Source organism: Pelodiscus sinensis, chromosome 8, assembly GCF_049634645.1.
Source record: "Pelodiscus sinensis isolate JC-2024 chromosome 8, ASM4963464v1, whole genome shotgun sequence".
NCBI lineage: Eukaryota > Metazoa > Chordata > Testudines > Trionychidae > Pelodiscus > Pelodiscus sinensis.
This window is the reverse complement of record NC_134718.1, coordinates 4,686,297-4,702,836: the sequence shown is the minus strand read 5'-3', so window position 1 is coordinate 4,702,836 and position 16,540 is coordinate 4,686,297. Positions and strand designations below refer to the sequence as shown.

General features: G+C 46.5%; 1 protein-coding gene across 1 annotated transcript; it reads left to right on the top strand.

Annotated features, from left to right (window-relative positions):
• Positions 1 to 290: 290 nt before the first annotated feature.
• LOC102461659 (cytochrome P450 2H2-like) lies at positions 291 to 13,017 on the top strand. Its single transcript, XM_025187570.2, has 9 exons — positions 291 to 516; positions 1,455 to 1,617; positions 1,836 to 1,985; positions 3,873 to 4,033; positions 4,901 to 5,077; positions 5,464 to 5,605; positions 7,983 to 8,170; positions 9,558 to 9,699; positions 11,243 to 13,017. Exons 1-9 carry the CDS (start codon positions 337 to 339, stop codon positions 11,422 to 11,424), a joined length of 1,485 nt encoding a protein of 494 aa, XP_025043355.2. The 5' UTR covers positions 291 to 336; the 3' UTR covers positions 11,425 to 13,017.
• Positions 13,018 to 16,540: the final 3,523 nt, after the last annotated feature.

The window sequence follows — 16,540 nt, the reverse complement described above, 5'->3', positions numbered from 1 at the left end:
AGAAATATTTAACCACACGGCTGGAGAGAGCGGGATGTTTCATGATAGTTTGGGCAACTTTACAGTGATTCTGTATAGGATTAAATGTCATTCTCCATCAATGACTACAAAAGGCGAAGGGGAGATGAGCAATTATTAAAAGTTCAAAGGACTTCGTTCCTAGTTGCACAACTCTGGTCATCTTTGTTAGTCTGGAGCTTATCTCGTTACCATGGCAGAACTGAGAGCGCCTATTGGCTAATTGTTTGCACCCACTTTTGCTGTGCAGAATATAAAAAAGGAGATATCTGAAATACAAATAATTATTAGCCTCTGGAGCCATTGCTACACGAAACAATGGAACCGCTGGGAGCAACCACTGTTTTCCTGGTCATTTGTGTCTCTTGCCTTCTCTTCCTCTTCATGTGGAGAACGTCGCCTGGAAGTGGGAAGCTGCCGCCCGGACCTGTTGCTTTTCCCCTCATTGGGAACATGCTGCAGCTGAGAAAGAAGAGCTTGCCCCTGCATATAGAAGAGGTAAGGGTGTTCTCTTGGTATCCGTTGCTGGGTTGGTGGCAGGCATTTAGCTCAGCCTAGCTCAAGCTCAGCCTGGTGGCAGTGCCATGTCGGCTCAAATGCCCAAGTTACTGCTTCACAAAACAACCAGTCTTCGATTGCAGATGTAAATGGTTTGGGATAATCCACTGCTTGTGTGAGAGGAGAGTGTGTTATTCAGAGGTAACCCAGAGAGCCTCCACAGCACCACTGTCCTGGGTACAAGTTGTCGCTGGCTGAGCTCAGAGGTCTAGTGTGTTAAGTAAGGAACTGGCATTCATGGGCCTTCAGGTCTGTGTCTGCCCCTGCCACAGACTCCAGGTTTGCCCTTGGGCTTGTCACGTAACCACTCTCTTCATTTCCTATCTGCAAAACTGCCCTATTGACATTTGCCTACATTACAATACAGAGGTAAGGCAGAGACTGCAGCTCAGCATAGAACCAGCTGACACGACTGAATAAATGCAGACAGCATTTCTGTGGAGTTTGAAGGGTCATTTTTACATAGCACTCACGGTCTCTATTGAATCGCCATATTAATGCAGGTGGCTGTTATAACTGTAACAGACAGATTTATGCTGGGAATATATGGAACGGACGGACGGACACATCGATAGGGAAACATGTTTAAAAGACACGAGTTTAACAACATGACACACTGAAACATCAGGCTGTCCCAGACCTCCAAGGCATGTAGGTGCCAAACTCTCATGGAAATCAATGAAGTGAAGCTCCTAAATACCTTGGAGGATCGTGGCTGAAATGTCCAAGTTTGGGCAGTGATCAGTGGTCAGAATTGGCTAGTGTTAGCTGAGTGGCAGGAAAGTGCTTGTATAATTTGATCGATCTCACCCCATTCTTACCCTTTAAGAAGTGGGTCTAAGTTAACACCCGTTGGCCTTTTTGTTCAATTGTTACAGCTCAGTAGAACGTACGGCCCGATTTTCACAATTTACTTGGGCTCTGAGCGAGTTGTGGTGCTGCATGGATATGAGATTGTGAAGGAAGCTCTGGTTGGCCTCGGAGACGAGTTCAGCAGAAGAGGAAGAATGCCACTATTTGAGACAGCTACCAAGGGATCAGGTATAGAACTGATATGGTCCGTATGGCGAGAACACAGTTAAGAAAACAGAAGGGAAGGGAACATGCCAGAGTTTTGTTAGTGAAAATGGGAGCGCGCAGATGCAGTATCAGTGAAATTGAAGTTGAACCTTTGGCTCAGCCATGTTTGGGTATTTGCGAAACAGACAGAGTGCGTCGGGCCCTCCCTCCTTTCAGGCCTGTTCTCTTCCCGTCATTAGGTATCGCTTTTACCAACGGGGAGCAGTGGAAGCAGCTCCGGCGATTTGTCCTCATGACGCTGAAAGATTTTGGGATGGGAAAGAAAAGCATTGAGGAGCGGATCCAGGAGGAAACCCGTTTTCTGGTGGAAAGACTCAGAAACACGCACGGTGGGGATTGTTTCTTGTCCACTGAACACTGAGCAGAAAGACAACTCTTGTCTTTGCTTTTCATGATGTTATTTGTTTGGGTCTAACATAACGGAAGCCATGATTTGCCCCGACAGCAGCCTAATGTCATAGGAAAGGATGGGTGAAAGGTGCCAGAGATGACCCCTTGTGGTTGCTGCTTTGCCACATTTGTCCCCAGTGATGTGTGACCAAAGCGCAAAGGCATGATGCTTGTCTAGAGCAGTGATTCCCAACCTTTCCCATGGAGGAACCCCTAAAATAATTTTTCATATCCCAAGGAACCCCTACCTATGAAAACGTTTGCTTGGCTAGAAAAAGTTAACATCAGGGAGCACAATTCAATTACTGATAAATTATTATCAAGAAAATATATTTGTAAAGAGCTGTTTTATGTGTCAGCTTACATTGCAAGAAAAAACATTATTTATTCCATGATTTCTCATGGAAGCCCTGACAATGGTCTGTGGAACCCCAGAGTTACATGGAACCCTGGTTGGGAAACACTGGTCTCAAGTGTGTAGACATTGACACAGTGAGCTGCATTGGAGTGGGTTAGTTCCGGTGCACCGGGGTCACGAGCCACCTATTCCTATTGTTTGCTAATTCTCACTTTCTTTCCTGCTCCACCTCTGACACACGCTTGGCACCAAGCTTCTAGCAAGAAGGGCCCCGTGGGAATGTTTGAAACCCCTGTGGAAATACACTGGGCTTCATAAAGGACTCTCATTCCCTTGCTTCTCATTCCTCTCCATGGCGTGCGGAGCACAGGGACTTCCCCAGAGCCTTCCACCTTTGCCAACCTCTTACTGCTGGCTCAGCTTCTTCCACTGCCGTTCTCATCACTAGACATTCTGCTCCTCTCTGGCCTTTTCACATCACTGCTGAACTGCTGCCTCGCCCCTGGCCTGGGCTGTTCTCATGCACCTGTCTTGTCTTACTCCATGTTTTTGGTCCAGGAGCGTTCCTGCCATCTCCATTTCCATCCCCGACCCACCAGTTTCTGCTTCCCCTTCCCCTAGGCTTCTTCCCTGCTGACTTTTTCTCTATCCATCTGATACTGAGCACCTGTCTTCGGCAGCTGTTTGAGAACTTGGGGTGTAGACGGGAAGAGGGGGTCTCCACACATCTCCAGGTGTCAGCAAGGTAGAGTGAGAGCGACTCCACCTGGTGCCAACTGGTAATGATGGTACCACCACACAAGTGATGGCCCAGCCACAGCCTGGGCAGCCCCCCTTGTGAATGTGTCTCTGGGCAGCCGACCACTTCGCCAGGACTCGGGCAGAGCGTGGGGGGCTTTGGTACCCCAAAAGTCACAGGGCCTCGTGTGACAGGGCCTGTGTTATTGTCCCCCCGGGACTTTCAGCACCACCCAGCATGCCCCCTGGTGATTTGAGGGCTCTGGGGTCCAGCATTACCCGTTGTCACTGTAGCAGTGTCTGTGAGCCCCGGACTCTTCCAAATCGCTGTGCCCTGGGGAGGCTGCCCACTTTGCCCCCACCCGTCTGCGCGCCTGACGGATCAGCATCCGTTCTTTGAAATGGGCCCCAGATCAGACAGGCGGGTGTCACTCAGATGGGGACTGATGGCTCCTGGTTAGAACAGAGCGGGCCAGGCGGAGAGCTGCGCAGCAAACACACTTCAGCCAGATTGCCAAGGAAAAGGTGGGAAGCGCTTGTTTCATGTTGTGTGTGAGAGGAGAGTGTGGGGATGGTCAACCGTAACCCACCCTCGCTGGGGCATATTGCAGTGAGCCCACCTGGGCCTGTGGGGAGAGACCCCCAACGTCCCAGTGCAGCTGCTGACTTTAGAGTGGACGGAGAAGTCCCTGCTGTAAAACTGAGTCATTTTAGTTTTGGTTTGCTCCAGGGCGGCCCTTGAACCCCAGGCTCCTCCTCACCCACGTCTTTTCTAACATCATCTGCTCCATCGTCTTCGGGGACCGGTTTGACTACGAAGATAAGAACTTTGTTACTTTGATTAGTCTCATCTTGGAAAATAGCAAACTCCAGCAATCTCCCTGGGCAGCGGTATGTTGACAGATTCGTTCCATTCTTCTCGACTGTAATCGGGGAGGGGATGGAGATTTCTGACTTATTACAATTTTCCTTTAAAATTGTTAGATCAGATTCCCCAGAATAGTCCCCTTTTTCTCATTGGGCTACTGCTACAACCAAAATCACCTTCCAACTTCTTTCTAATGGCTTTGAAAAGTTCCCTCTCAAAACACGTCATTTGCTCAGAATTCAGTTTGCTCAAATATATTCTCTGTCAACACACTTGGCAAAAGTCAGGGAACAGTGATACTAATGCCAATCGTAATTCACATGCCCTAGGACTTTTGTAGAGTGCTATGTTAATGTAATCACATTCCTCACCTCGAAAGGAAACTTCCTTTCATTTCCATTTCATACCCAGCTGCTACATTCACTCCTCTTTTCCGAAAGCCTCCCCAAAATGCACAGTGAAGGGCCAAACGTTCTGCTCATGTCGTTCAGACAAAAGAAATGAAGTTCTAAATAGCAGAAAATGTAGCCCTGCGACTTCCACCTCAGGAAGTCTAATGAACATTTTCCCTTTAGAGTTTATAATGGTGAACTGCTACCTTAGAATATCTGTGGTAGGAGCCAAGGATGGGCGCTTCTGTGGGTTTTCTCTTCAGGAGAAGGATGTGCGATTTCTTGGAAAGAATCGAGGGGCGTCTTTTCTGAGGAGTGTTTATCTCTATTGTACCATCTGACTTAGAGCTTGAAACGTTCTGTTGAATTGTGATTTAGAATAGAAGGCGACCGAGAAGATTTGAATTTTAGGCCTGTAGTTGGGTCATTGAAGTGAACACGGTTCTTGTCTCTTGAGTCCAGATAAATCAAACCGTGTTTTTCTGTCAACCTTTATAGCTGTACAATTTTTTCCCGACACTCATGGATTACATCCCTGGGCCTCACCACGGGGTATTTAAAAATTTTGAGGAGTGCAGAATATTTGTTCAGGAGAGAGTGAACATGCATAAAGAGTCTCTGGATCCCACTTGCCCTCGAGACTTCATTGATGCATTCCTCATCAAAATGGAAGAGGTAAGTGAGGGCAGCAGCTCTTCCCCATTATTGTAGTGGGGGCTGCACATCTCATCAGGATTAATTTGTTCAATAATGACATAGGACATGGCGGTGCGAAAGTCCGAAGGGGAGAAATGGTTTGTGCCCAAGGAATGTACGTTATAATGCTCTGTTCTGTTCCATATGAAGTTAAATAAAAATCACTCTGTTACACTGAAAAGGCCCATGCACAGCAATAATGCTGTTTTAATCTTAGCTGCTATGGGCCATTTATGTGGGATTTTAATTGTGATAACAGAGGAGTCACCTGTTGGTTAGAAGATGACATTTTTATAGCCCGATAAAAATGTTTCCTACAGCTTTGCAGTCAAACCAGAAACACCTTCCCCAAATCGTTTTTTTAGGAGCAAAAGAATAGCGACTCCGTATTTACAGAAGAAAGCTTGGTACGAAGCACAGTTGATTTATTTGTAACTGGAACAGGGACATCCAGCACCACTCTCTACTTTGGACTCCTGGTTCTTCTGAAATTTCCAGAAATAGAAGGTAACAACATACACATGCTCTCTCAAAGTGGTAGATCCAGAGAACATTTGAGATATCTGTGGGAGGGAGCAGTTTTAACCGTGATTCCAAGAGCTATTTTGGCATGTGAGAACTCTGAGATTTTAGTGGAATAACCAAGAAACTAGAAAACAACTTCCTTTTTGCATTATCTTAAAAATAGAAGACAAAAAGCTTTTAAAGTGATAATTATAAAGAAATTATGGTTTTCCTACCAGCTCAAAGACACTGGAAGGTGTATTTCCAGTAGACAAAAATATTACCACCATTTTTCAATGGCAGTTGTGTTTTCTTTTCCTATTAAGGTACTCAGCAATTGGAAATAAAATCTTCAACATTGTACTCTCTTCATACAATGCCTTTGATATTTCTCCAGAACAAATGAAGACACACTTCAGTTCAATGTACTAAGGACGTAAAGATTCAAAACTCTGAACATATTTAACAACATAATTTGCCTTTACCAATAACTGATCTAAAAGTCTGAGCCTCTGGGAACTGTTTTATTCTATATTTTAAAAACCACGAGTACATCTGTATAATAGCCCAAGTGGATGATTCTTTACTGTGACAATATAACATGACACCATGGGTACGTCTAGACTACAGGCTTTTGTCGACAGAAGTTTTGTCGACAGATACTGTCGACAAAGCTTCTGTCGACAAATAGTGTCTAGACTACAGCTAGTTCTGTCGACAAAGCAAGCCGCTTTGTTGACATGACTGTGTAGATGCAAAGGACAGCATACAGGCAATAATGTCTTCTGTTGACAGAACTCTGTCGACAAAAGATGTTATTCCTCGTAGAATGAGGTTTACAGCCGTCAACAAAACAGCTGAGTTCTGTCGACGTTATGTTGACAGAATTCAGCCGCAGTGTAGACGCAGGTATAGTTTTGTCGACAAAAGTCCACTGAAATCCTGACTGATGTGGAAAAAGTGAATTAGGAAAAGCTATTTACTTTTTCCCATAACGTAAGAGCTAGGAGTTACCAAATGAAATTAACGCATAGCAGGTTTAAAACAAACAAAAGGAAGTTTTTCTTACACAATGCTTAATTGACTTGTGGGACTCCTTGCCAGAGGGTGTCTGAGACTGAAAATGACTTGCCCAAAGTCACTCCATTTATCCCATCTCAGTCAGTGCGGAGCATGAATGCTGGACTGCAGTTCAGTGCAATTAACTCTGCTCATGATACGTTATTTCTGCTGATTGAAAGCATGATGCTGAGAGAATCCAAGAAAATGAAGGGAAAAAAATCGGTCCCACAGTCAAGTGAATTTAGTTGAATATCCCCCTCAACCGTTTTTTTTTTCCTGCATTTGCTAATTCAGCATACCACGATATTCGCTGCACTCAAGTCAGTTCTATATGACAGCAGGGAATTTCCAAATCCAGAGCAATTCAACCCGGGACACTTCTTGGATGAAAATGTAGTCTAGACCCTGTAGTCTAGACACACCCAGAAAGTCTTAAAAGTTATTTTAAAAACTGCCCTCTAAACACGGTCTTTTTCAAGGGCATCTCAAATATTAAGAACGTTAGTAAAGATTCCTGTTCTAAGAGTAACAACCTGGCCAAATCACTTAAACCTGGGAAATGGGGAGTGCAGGGGGAAGTCTCAGGTGTCAATAGATTTATTCATGAAAGAACACATTATAATTTTGGGGTTGAGAAGCAGTAAAATAACGACTTCAGCTTTCCATCGGGAGCAACCGGAATGTCAAAGGGAATCACTGAAAAGAAAGCTGCTGAGCTTTGTGGGGGAAACGTGAGGAATGCCTGGAGTAGTAAATGGATACATAGTGTGTCTCCTTCAGTCACCAGATCTCCTCTGGCCTGGCCTGGCAGTGACCCATGTTGCTACCACATGGTGGTAGTTCATTGGTTAAGGGAAGTGAGTTGTAGATCGGTCCGGGGGGTTTCCTGCCCCAGGCCCCTGCAGGCAGGAGTTCTCATCCGAAGAGCCCCATTGCAATGGGCAGTCTTGTGCCTGTATTGACCATCTGAGCAAAGGGCCCCAGGGCTGAATGAGCCGTTGGGAGTGAATTCCACTCTCAGATCCAGACCAGAGTTGATGCTCCCAGGCAGGGGTGGGCTGTAAAGTGGAGGCAGCCTCTGCTGACACTGGCCAGGCTGTGCCTGTTCTGAGAGTAACAGGCACCTACGCACTGCAGGTGGAGTGGACTGGCAAAGTCATCGTATCTCAGATGTAATCAGCTTGCCGGTGTCAGGATTGTGGAACTCAAAGCTCGGCCAGTGCTCGAGACTATGCCCAGAGCAGAGGGGGGTGATACAACGGTGGGCAAATCTGTGGGAATTTACCGTTACTGTTAAACCTCACTCATCTGGTTACAGCGAAAGTTCACGAAGAGATTGACAGTGTGATTGGCCGAAGCCGAAGCCCCAGCATGGCGGATCGAAGCCAGATGCCCTACACAGATGCCGTGGTACATGAAATCCAGAGATTCCTTGCACTTGCGCCTATAGGTGTCCCGCGTGCTGTGACTAGAGATGTTCATCTCAGGCAGTACGTGATTCCCAAGGTCAGTTCTGAACGTGTGCGTGTGAAAGGCCAAGTTTGTTCACTCTTCTCTCTGTTTAATTTCAAATTATTCTTTCAATGTAATTGGTGCGGTGGGTGTATTTACTGATTTATCAGTCATGGTCCAAGTGTTGTTGAGTCCCTCACAGTCTGTGCCTAGAGTAGAACAGGAGTTGTAAGTGTTCAGGCTTTGCCTTCCTTCCGGGGGGGATCTCATAGGCCAGCTCCTACATCTCAATGTGGACTAGAGAATGAATTTAGTAATGGTGCGCACTAAGACTGTGAACCCTCCATACCTTCACTTAGTTCTGGAATCGAAGGTTAGCCGATCAATATACATATAAACTAAACCAAAAAAAACCCCTGACAATTCAAAGTTATGATACTTTCAATAGAGTCAAGCGTACACACTTGATCATCACCTGTTCGATTCACTCCCTCTGGGACACCTGGTATTGGCCACTGTTGGCAGGCAGGATACTGAGCTGGATGGACTTTTGGTCTGACCCAGTCTGGCCATTCTTATATTCCTCAGAATAATTCTTTTAATACGGCTTCTCTCTCACATGTGGGGGTATGTTGCTGATTTAACTAATTTAGCTAGTAGTACGCAAGAGAGAGATCTTGGAGTCATTGTGGATAGTTCTCTGAAAACTTCCACTCAGAGTGCAGCGGCAGTCAAAAAAGGAAATAGAATGTTAGGAATCATTTAAAAAGGGATAGAGAATAAGACAGAAAATATCTTATTGCCGCTATATAAAACCTTGCTATGCCCACATCTTGGATACTGCTTAAGGATGTGGTCACCTCATCTCAAAAAAGATTTATTGGCATTGGAAAAGGTTCAGAAAAGGGCAACAAAAATGATGAGGGGTTTGGAACAGGTCTCATATGAAGAGAGATTAAAAAGATTGGCACCTTTCATCTTAGAAAAGAGGAGACTAAGGGGGGATATGATAGGGGTCTATGAAATCCTGACTGATGTGGAAAAAGTGAATTAGGAAAAGCTATTTACTTTTTCCCATAACGTAAGAGCTAGGAGTTACCACATGAAATTAACGCATAGCAGGTTTAAAACAAACAAAAGGAAGTTTTTCTTACACAATGCTTAATTGACTTGTGGGACTCCTTGCCAGAGGGTGTCTGAGACTGAAAATGACTTGCCCAAAGTCACTCCATTTATCCCATCTCAGTCAGTGCGGAGCATGAATGCTGGACTGCAGTTCAGTGCAATTAACTCTGCTCATGATACGTTATTTCTGCTGATTGAAAGCATGATGCTAAGAGAATCCAAGAAAATGAAGGGAAAAAAATCGGTCCCACAGTCAAGTGAATTTAGTTGAATATCCCCCTCAACCGTTCTTTTTTTCCTGCATTTGCTAATTCAGCATACCACGATATTCGCTGCACTCAAGTCAGTTCTATATGACAGCAGGGAATTTCCAAATCCAGAGCAATTCAACCCGGGACACTTCTTGGATGAAAATGGTGCCTTTAAGAAGAGTGACTTCTTCATGCCGTTTTCTACAGGTAAAAGAAGCTGGTTTTGCTTCAGATCCCGGCCTGCCTCCTAACTTTCCCTGATCACTCTGACTAGTTTGAGCGCAATGTTTTCAGGTGGCCCATGAGCCAGGGTGTCTCATGCTAGCAAAGCATCTGTCAGTCTTTGCAAGTCTGCCACTTCCCGCTCGTTTGTCTGAAGTGAGTGTTTGGACTAGATATACACTCAATTCACTACACTCTGCTTAAAAACTCCCTGTCTTGCTTTGTGTGGTGTCTGTCTGGTGTAAATGAATCCGTGATCAAAGGTGCAGACAACGGTAATGTTGAAGGGAATACCAAACCTACAGTAACCAGCTGCGTAGTCATGTGCACAGATAGCACAGAAATGCAGGGCTGGAAGAGACATCGAGAGTTCATAAAGTTTAGCTTCCTGTGCTGATGTGGCACCACGTAAATATCAACCGTCCCTGACTGGTGTGTGTCAGACTGTTCTTAAAATTCTCCAGTGATGGGAATTCCACAGCCTCTGTGGCAAGCCTCTTCCAGAGTTTGACTAACCCTATTTTTAATTTTCCTCTCTACTCTCTAATCTAAGTCTCCCTGTTTGTAAAGTAAGTCCATTACTTCTTGTCCTACTGTCAGGGGGAGAAGAAGAACAATTGATTCTTGTCTTTTTATGACAGCCCTTAGCGTATCTGAAGTCTCTTTAGTGTCTCCCTGATGACTACACTGGTCCGGGAATCAACTTCTCTAAACCTTTGAGCTTGATTCATTTCCTTGAGTTACTCTGAAATCTCTGCATTTGTCCATGATGGGACAGAGTGCTCCAGTGGAGACCTCACCAGTGCTGAGCAGAGCAGGAGAATGCCCTGCCGTTCCTTGCATAACCCACGCCCGCTAATACATCCCAGAATGTTGTTAGCCTTTTCTGCAACTATATCACATGCTTTATGTCTATTTAATGTGTGATCCACCCCTTAATCCCTTTCAGCAGTACCACTGCTTTGCCGCTACGGCCCATGGAATAGTTGTGTAAATATGAGACTCACACTGAATTCTATTATCCAAGTCACTCATGAAAATATTGATCAGTGCCAGTCTCAGGAAAAGCCTTACAGCACCTCCCACTCTGAAATAAACTGTAGATAGCTAGTTTGAGGAAGTTTTTTTGACAATTGACAGTTCAACCATTCTAATAGCATTTTAATCTAGACCACATGCCCCTAGTTTGTAGAGGCCTCTTTCTGCTAGGCCACTAACCCTGTTGTAGAAATCTTTTGGTCTGAATGAGCTTGATTTGTTCTTGATATATGCTCTCTTGCTTGGCTATTCCTCATCAATCTTTTATCATCTACGTGCTTCAAATTTGACTTAGTTAGTTCTAGTGTCTTTCCAGGCTCACTGGTTACAATTCCTCTGGTCCTCCTTCATGCCTTCCTGATCTCTGAGGAGGTGGCCATTATCCTCAATCTGTGCATGCATCTAACCTTAATCCTCCATACCAACTGTATTTAAAATGTGCTGCAAAGAAAGATCTCCTGCGTGATCTCAACATTCCTTTTCTGTGCAGGGAAACGGATGTGCCTGGGGGAGAGTCTGGCTCGCATGGAGCTCTTTTTGGCACTGACAGCGATTTTACAGAACTTCACCCTGAACCCCGTGGTTGAACCCAGAGATGTTGATATTACTCCAGTAACAACTTTTGTGGGAAATTTACCAAAACCATATGAGCTCCGTGTTCTTTGCCGGTAAAGGTTACCTCCTTGCATGGTTGGTGCATATGGTAGAAACAGGAATGCGGTATCTACACACAGCTGATGCAGATGCACCGCTGAATGCTGGGGCTGTGGTGGCCTCATCTCGTCCCTTCCCTATCTTCCATGCTTGCAGAAGTTTTTATTATGGTTCCTGTAGGTTTCAGGGTAGCTGGCAAGGCCTTATCTGCGATCCAGCTTCCTGGGTGCCTTGGACTTCCTGTATCCATACCAGTGAACCTGGGGAGCAGCACAGCAGATAGCATTCTCAGCTGCCCCGAGACCTGCATGGAACATTCAGTCATTTCCAGCTGCTGCACGTTTCTCCAGTAAGAGATGCCTGAACATACCAGATCTCATCCTCTGGAGAGCCCAGGTGCTGTGCTGCTTCCTTTGCAGGTTCCTTCCCCTCCTCCCTACAGAGCTTCCTAGCCACTGGGCCCCTCCTCCATGCTTGCTTCCTGCGTGGCTGCTGGGCACCCCTCCCTGCTGCTTTGGTAGCTAAATTGTCTGAATAATAGCCATTGTGGATAAAGGGGAAGCAGTAGATGTGGCATACCTAAAAGGTAGTAAAGCATTTAATACAGTTGCACATGATCTTCTTAATAATAAACTAGACAATACAGTGTCAGTGGGGGCTACTATAAGGTGAGTGCATAACTGATTGGATAACTCTATTGCATGAGCGAAAGGACAGCTGGCTCCCGGGCAGACTCATCACTCTCTCTGTAAATGATCTGATTGCCACCCAATGGGACAGTGCACTGCACCCAAACCATTTGTGACAAGTCTTTTACTATGCCCACATGTAGTGCTCTTCATTAGCTACATTCTGCATGTGCAGTGTTCGCAAACCCACGTGGCACCCAATGGAAAACCAGCTCCATTTCCTTTACAAAGGAATTGCTTTGGGTCAGGGATTTGTCTGGAACAGGGTGAGCACGCAGGACAAGGGAAGAGAAGAGGGAGGCAATTGGGGCAGAGCAAGGAGAGAGAATGTGTGGGGCCATATGCAGAAAACACCTGCTGCAGAGTTAGCCTGGCTCCATAGGCAGCAGCTTCACTCTCTGTCCATGCGGATGTCCTGGACCTGGCTGTGAGCAGGGTTTGAACCCATGCGGGGAAACCTATTGGAATTCTAGTCCAACGTCCAACCACTTGGCCATCACAGCTGTAAGTGCAGCACCAGGAGTGAAACCTGAGCTAGAACCATCCCTGTCACAAAAGGAAAAAAACTGGATTTATTTCATGTACATGAACCTGATTGTCTTTGATTCTGGACTCATGTCCTCAGTGACAGAAATGAACTCATTGTCTTGAAACAGATAAATTGCTGGATTTTTATATAACTGTGATTTAAAAAATAAAGTATAAGATAAAAAAATCATCAAACAATTGCCTCACAGAGCTACGTACAGTTATTGTGTAGTGTTCTCAAACACGGTCAGGTGGGAACAGAAGCTGGGTAAGTTGTCAAGTCCTATGTGTTGTGGTTCATAATTATGGACACGTTATCATTGACAAAGATTTGGTAACAGTGTCTAGCCCTTGAGCTTCAATCACCCAATGAAAATAAATCGCAATGATACAACACTTGGGGGCTCGACATCTTGTTTTGATAGGCAGAGTTTCTTTGGCTTGGACAGAACTAGAGTTCTCCCTGCCCTGGTCCTTCCTGCCATTTAAAGGAAGCGCAGTGTTAACACAGGGAAGCAGGGTCTGAATGAAGGACCCAAACCTCCCGTTCGCATGCCCAACCCTTCTCTGCAGCAGCCCCCCACTCAGTTACCGGCCGGTGCAGACCCGGAGTTCTGAGGTCCATCTGCAGAATTCACCTCCCACCCTGGGCAGGGGGTAAAGAGGAATCTCACTCACTCCGCTAGATACTATCTGGCTGCCTCCTTACTGCTCTCCACCACCATGCTGCTGGCCTACTGCAGACATCCTGGATGTATTTATGTCCATGGGGTTTGCTCCTGCCAAGCTTAGATTTGGCAGCAGATGTTTTGCTCATTGTAATAAACTGGGCTGGTGTTGGGTCACCAACTACGTTAGTTCTGAAAGCAGGAATAGTGAAATATGGTTACCCGTGTTTGTAAATCTTGTGGGCACTGAAGGAAAAGGACTGAGCCTAATCTAACCTAAAGGAGGGTTTTTAATTGGCAGTGACACCTTTGCTAATATCAGGTGCAAGAGTCAGAGCCTCGTGAATGTCAGATGGATGGGTGGACAGGACGCCCACCCAGAAGGGAGCACAGCTCAAGAGTCTACTACAAGACTGGTTCCACCTCTTTTTCCCCAGTGTTCAAAGCTCAACCTTGCACTCCTGTGTCCCAGGGATGCATGGTCCTATCTCCAGAGAGCGAGGAGCCTCGCTGCTGCCATTCTAGCAGACTGAACGGTGCTGGAAACACTGGCTCCCTGTTCCCTTGCCAGGTGCGTAGCTGAGTAGCCAGTGACAGGTGCTCCGGTTACTAAGGAGTCGAGCTCCCAGGAGTCCTGGTCGCTTGCCAGTCCAGATGCTAGCAGCTGGGTGTGTGGGTGAGGAGGCAGGGAGCGAGGCAGAGATGTCACAATTGACACATTTTTGTGAAACGTTTCACTGCTGAGCAATCGGTGTTTTCTATTGGAGAATTTCCAACCCGTTCCATCTGGTGTCATGGGGTGGCTTCCCACACTAGCTCTGAGTGCAGGAGGGGCCTATTAATTTTACATGGTGCATGTGGAGGTGATGCTGGGCCTGAGAGAGCAGGTGGAGCAGTGAGAACACGAAGAGGCTGGAAATCAGGGCCAAGAAGGAAATCCAGGGGGGAGGAATCTTTGACTTCTGCCCTTGCTGAGGAGTCTGGCAAGCGGCCATAGGGGTTGAGGCAGCTAGAGGATGTGAAGGAAGCTGTGCTGCTAAAGCCAGAGAAGGAGCAAAGGAGTGCCGAGGCCTGTGCGGTACCAAGGAGGCTCAAGAGTGTGCCGAAGCATCCCGCACCGATGCCGGTCCGGTTCTGACGCCAGTGCCAGTCTTAGGGCTGCCTCTTTGAGAACAATCTTGTGGCGCAATTCTCTCATGCGCTCCATACGGGACTTAAAAGCTTTGCAAATTTTGCAGGCCTCTGAAAAGTGTTAGGCCTGCTGTGAGGGCGAGAAACCCGGCCGAGGGCCTTTGTCACTGAGCCAGGCCTGAGGCCTTTCGCTGGGGGTAACTTGGAGGTCGGATACATTAATGTGGGGCACAGTCGGCTCACACCCCTCACGTTGACCCTTCCCAGCCTGAGCAGCGTTACCGAGGCAACAGCATTCCGGCCATCAGCCCTTCCCACACCAGAGGATGGCTGCACAGATCCAGTCCCTGTTCAGCACCCACAGCCATTCGCTGTGTCCAGAAGATTGAATGGTGGCTGTGCAGGTCCTCCATGCCACCCCCAGCTTTCTCCTAATCCTCTTCCTGTTAAAGGGCCTGGCGTGAGCTGTCCAAGTGCTGCAGCATTGAACGTCCCACGACACACACATCAGCCTCACAATGGCTGCGGCAAACCAGGCTCCTCTTCATGATCGCTGTGAAGACAAGAAGAGCCCTTACAGGTGCGAGAACAGTGCCTCCCCTTTATCACACTGCAGGGAGCAGGGACGAGGTGAGTGTATTATGGGATGCTGGAGGCATGAGCCAATAGCCAGCCACCGCACAGCTTTGGTCACAGCGGACAGTATGAGCATAGTCTAGCATGCAAAGCTACCCATGGTGCATTGCTCTCTGAGTCGATGGTAGGTTGCCTACACGGGATGTGCTGCTTCAGACTACATTTGATTTACTCCATGGTGTGGACATGGACTTAGCAATATCGGGTGGTAAGAAATCAGCCTTGACTTGGAGTATAGTCGCACCCTCAGAGTCTTAATGTTTCAGTTTGACACCAAGAGTCGTACAGAGATGGCATCAAGGAAGGTCGACCACAAGAGATTTTAAAGATTTTGTGAAATCTCTGGAAACAATCAGGATTCGGTCTCAATTTGTAACAAATTTCAAGATCTAGTTTTTCTCAAGTGTCAGCTGATCCTATATCCATAGACTAAATCTTGGAGCACAACATGAAAAGGAATCCTTATCCTACACATGTTCCAGCTGGCACCACGCATCTGAGAAATGTTTAACCACACGGCTGGAGAGAGCGGGTCGTTTCATGGCAGTATGGGCTACTTTACAGTAATTCTGTATAGGGTTAAATATCAATCTCCATCAATGAGTACACAGGAGAAGGGGAGATGAGCTATTATTAAAAGTTCAAAGGACTTTGTTCCTAGTTTCATAACTCTGATCATCTTTGTTAATCGTTACCGCTGAGCGCTCCTATTGGCCAACTCCTTGCACCCACCTTTGCTGTGCAGAATATAAAAAGGGAGATGTCTGAAATACAAATAATCCGTTAGCCCCTGAACCATTGCTACACCCGACAATGGACCCGCTGGGAACAACCACTGTGTTCCTGGTCATTTGTGTCTCTTGCCTTCTCTTCCTCTTCACGTGGAGAAAGACGCCTGGAAGTGGGAAGCTGCCACCTGGGCCTGTTGCTTTACCCCTCATCGGGAACATGCTGCAGCTGAGAGAGAAGAGCTTGTTAGAGCATCTAGAGGAGGTAAGGGTGTTCTCTTGCTGGGTGGGTAGCAGGCATTTAGCACAGCCTAGCTCAAGCCCAGCTTGGTGGCAGTGCCATGTTCGCTGAAATGCCCGAGTTACTGCTTCACAAAACAATCAGCCTTGGATTGCAGATGTAAATGGTTTGGGATAATCCACTGCTTGTGTTACAGGTGAGTGTGTTATTCAGAGGTAACCCAGAGGACCTCCACAGCAGCACTGCCCTGGGTAGAAGTTGTCGCTGGCTGGGCTCAGTGGTCTAGTGTGTTATGTAAGGAAATGGCAGACACAAGGCTTCAATTCTGGTCCTACCTCTTCCACAAACTCTAGGTGTGCCCTTGGGCATGTCACATAACCTCTCTGCCGTTGTTTCCCATCTGTAAAATTGCTCTATTGACATTTGCCTGGATCACAATAGGAAGGTTAGGCAGAGACTGCAGCTCAGCATAGAATCAGCTCACAAGACTGATTAAATGCAGACAGCATTTCT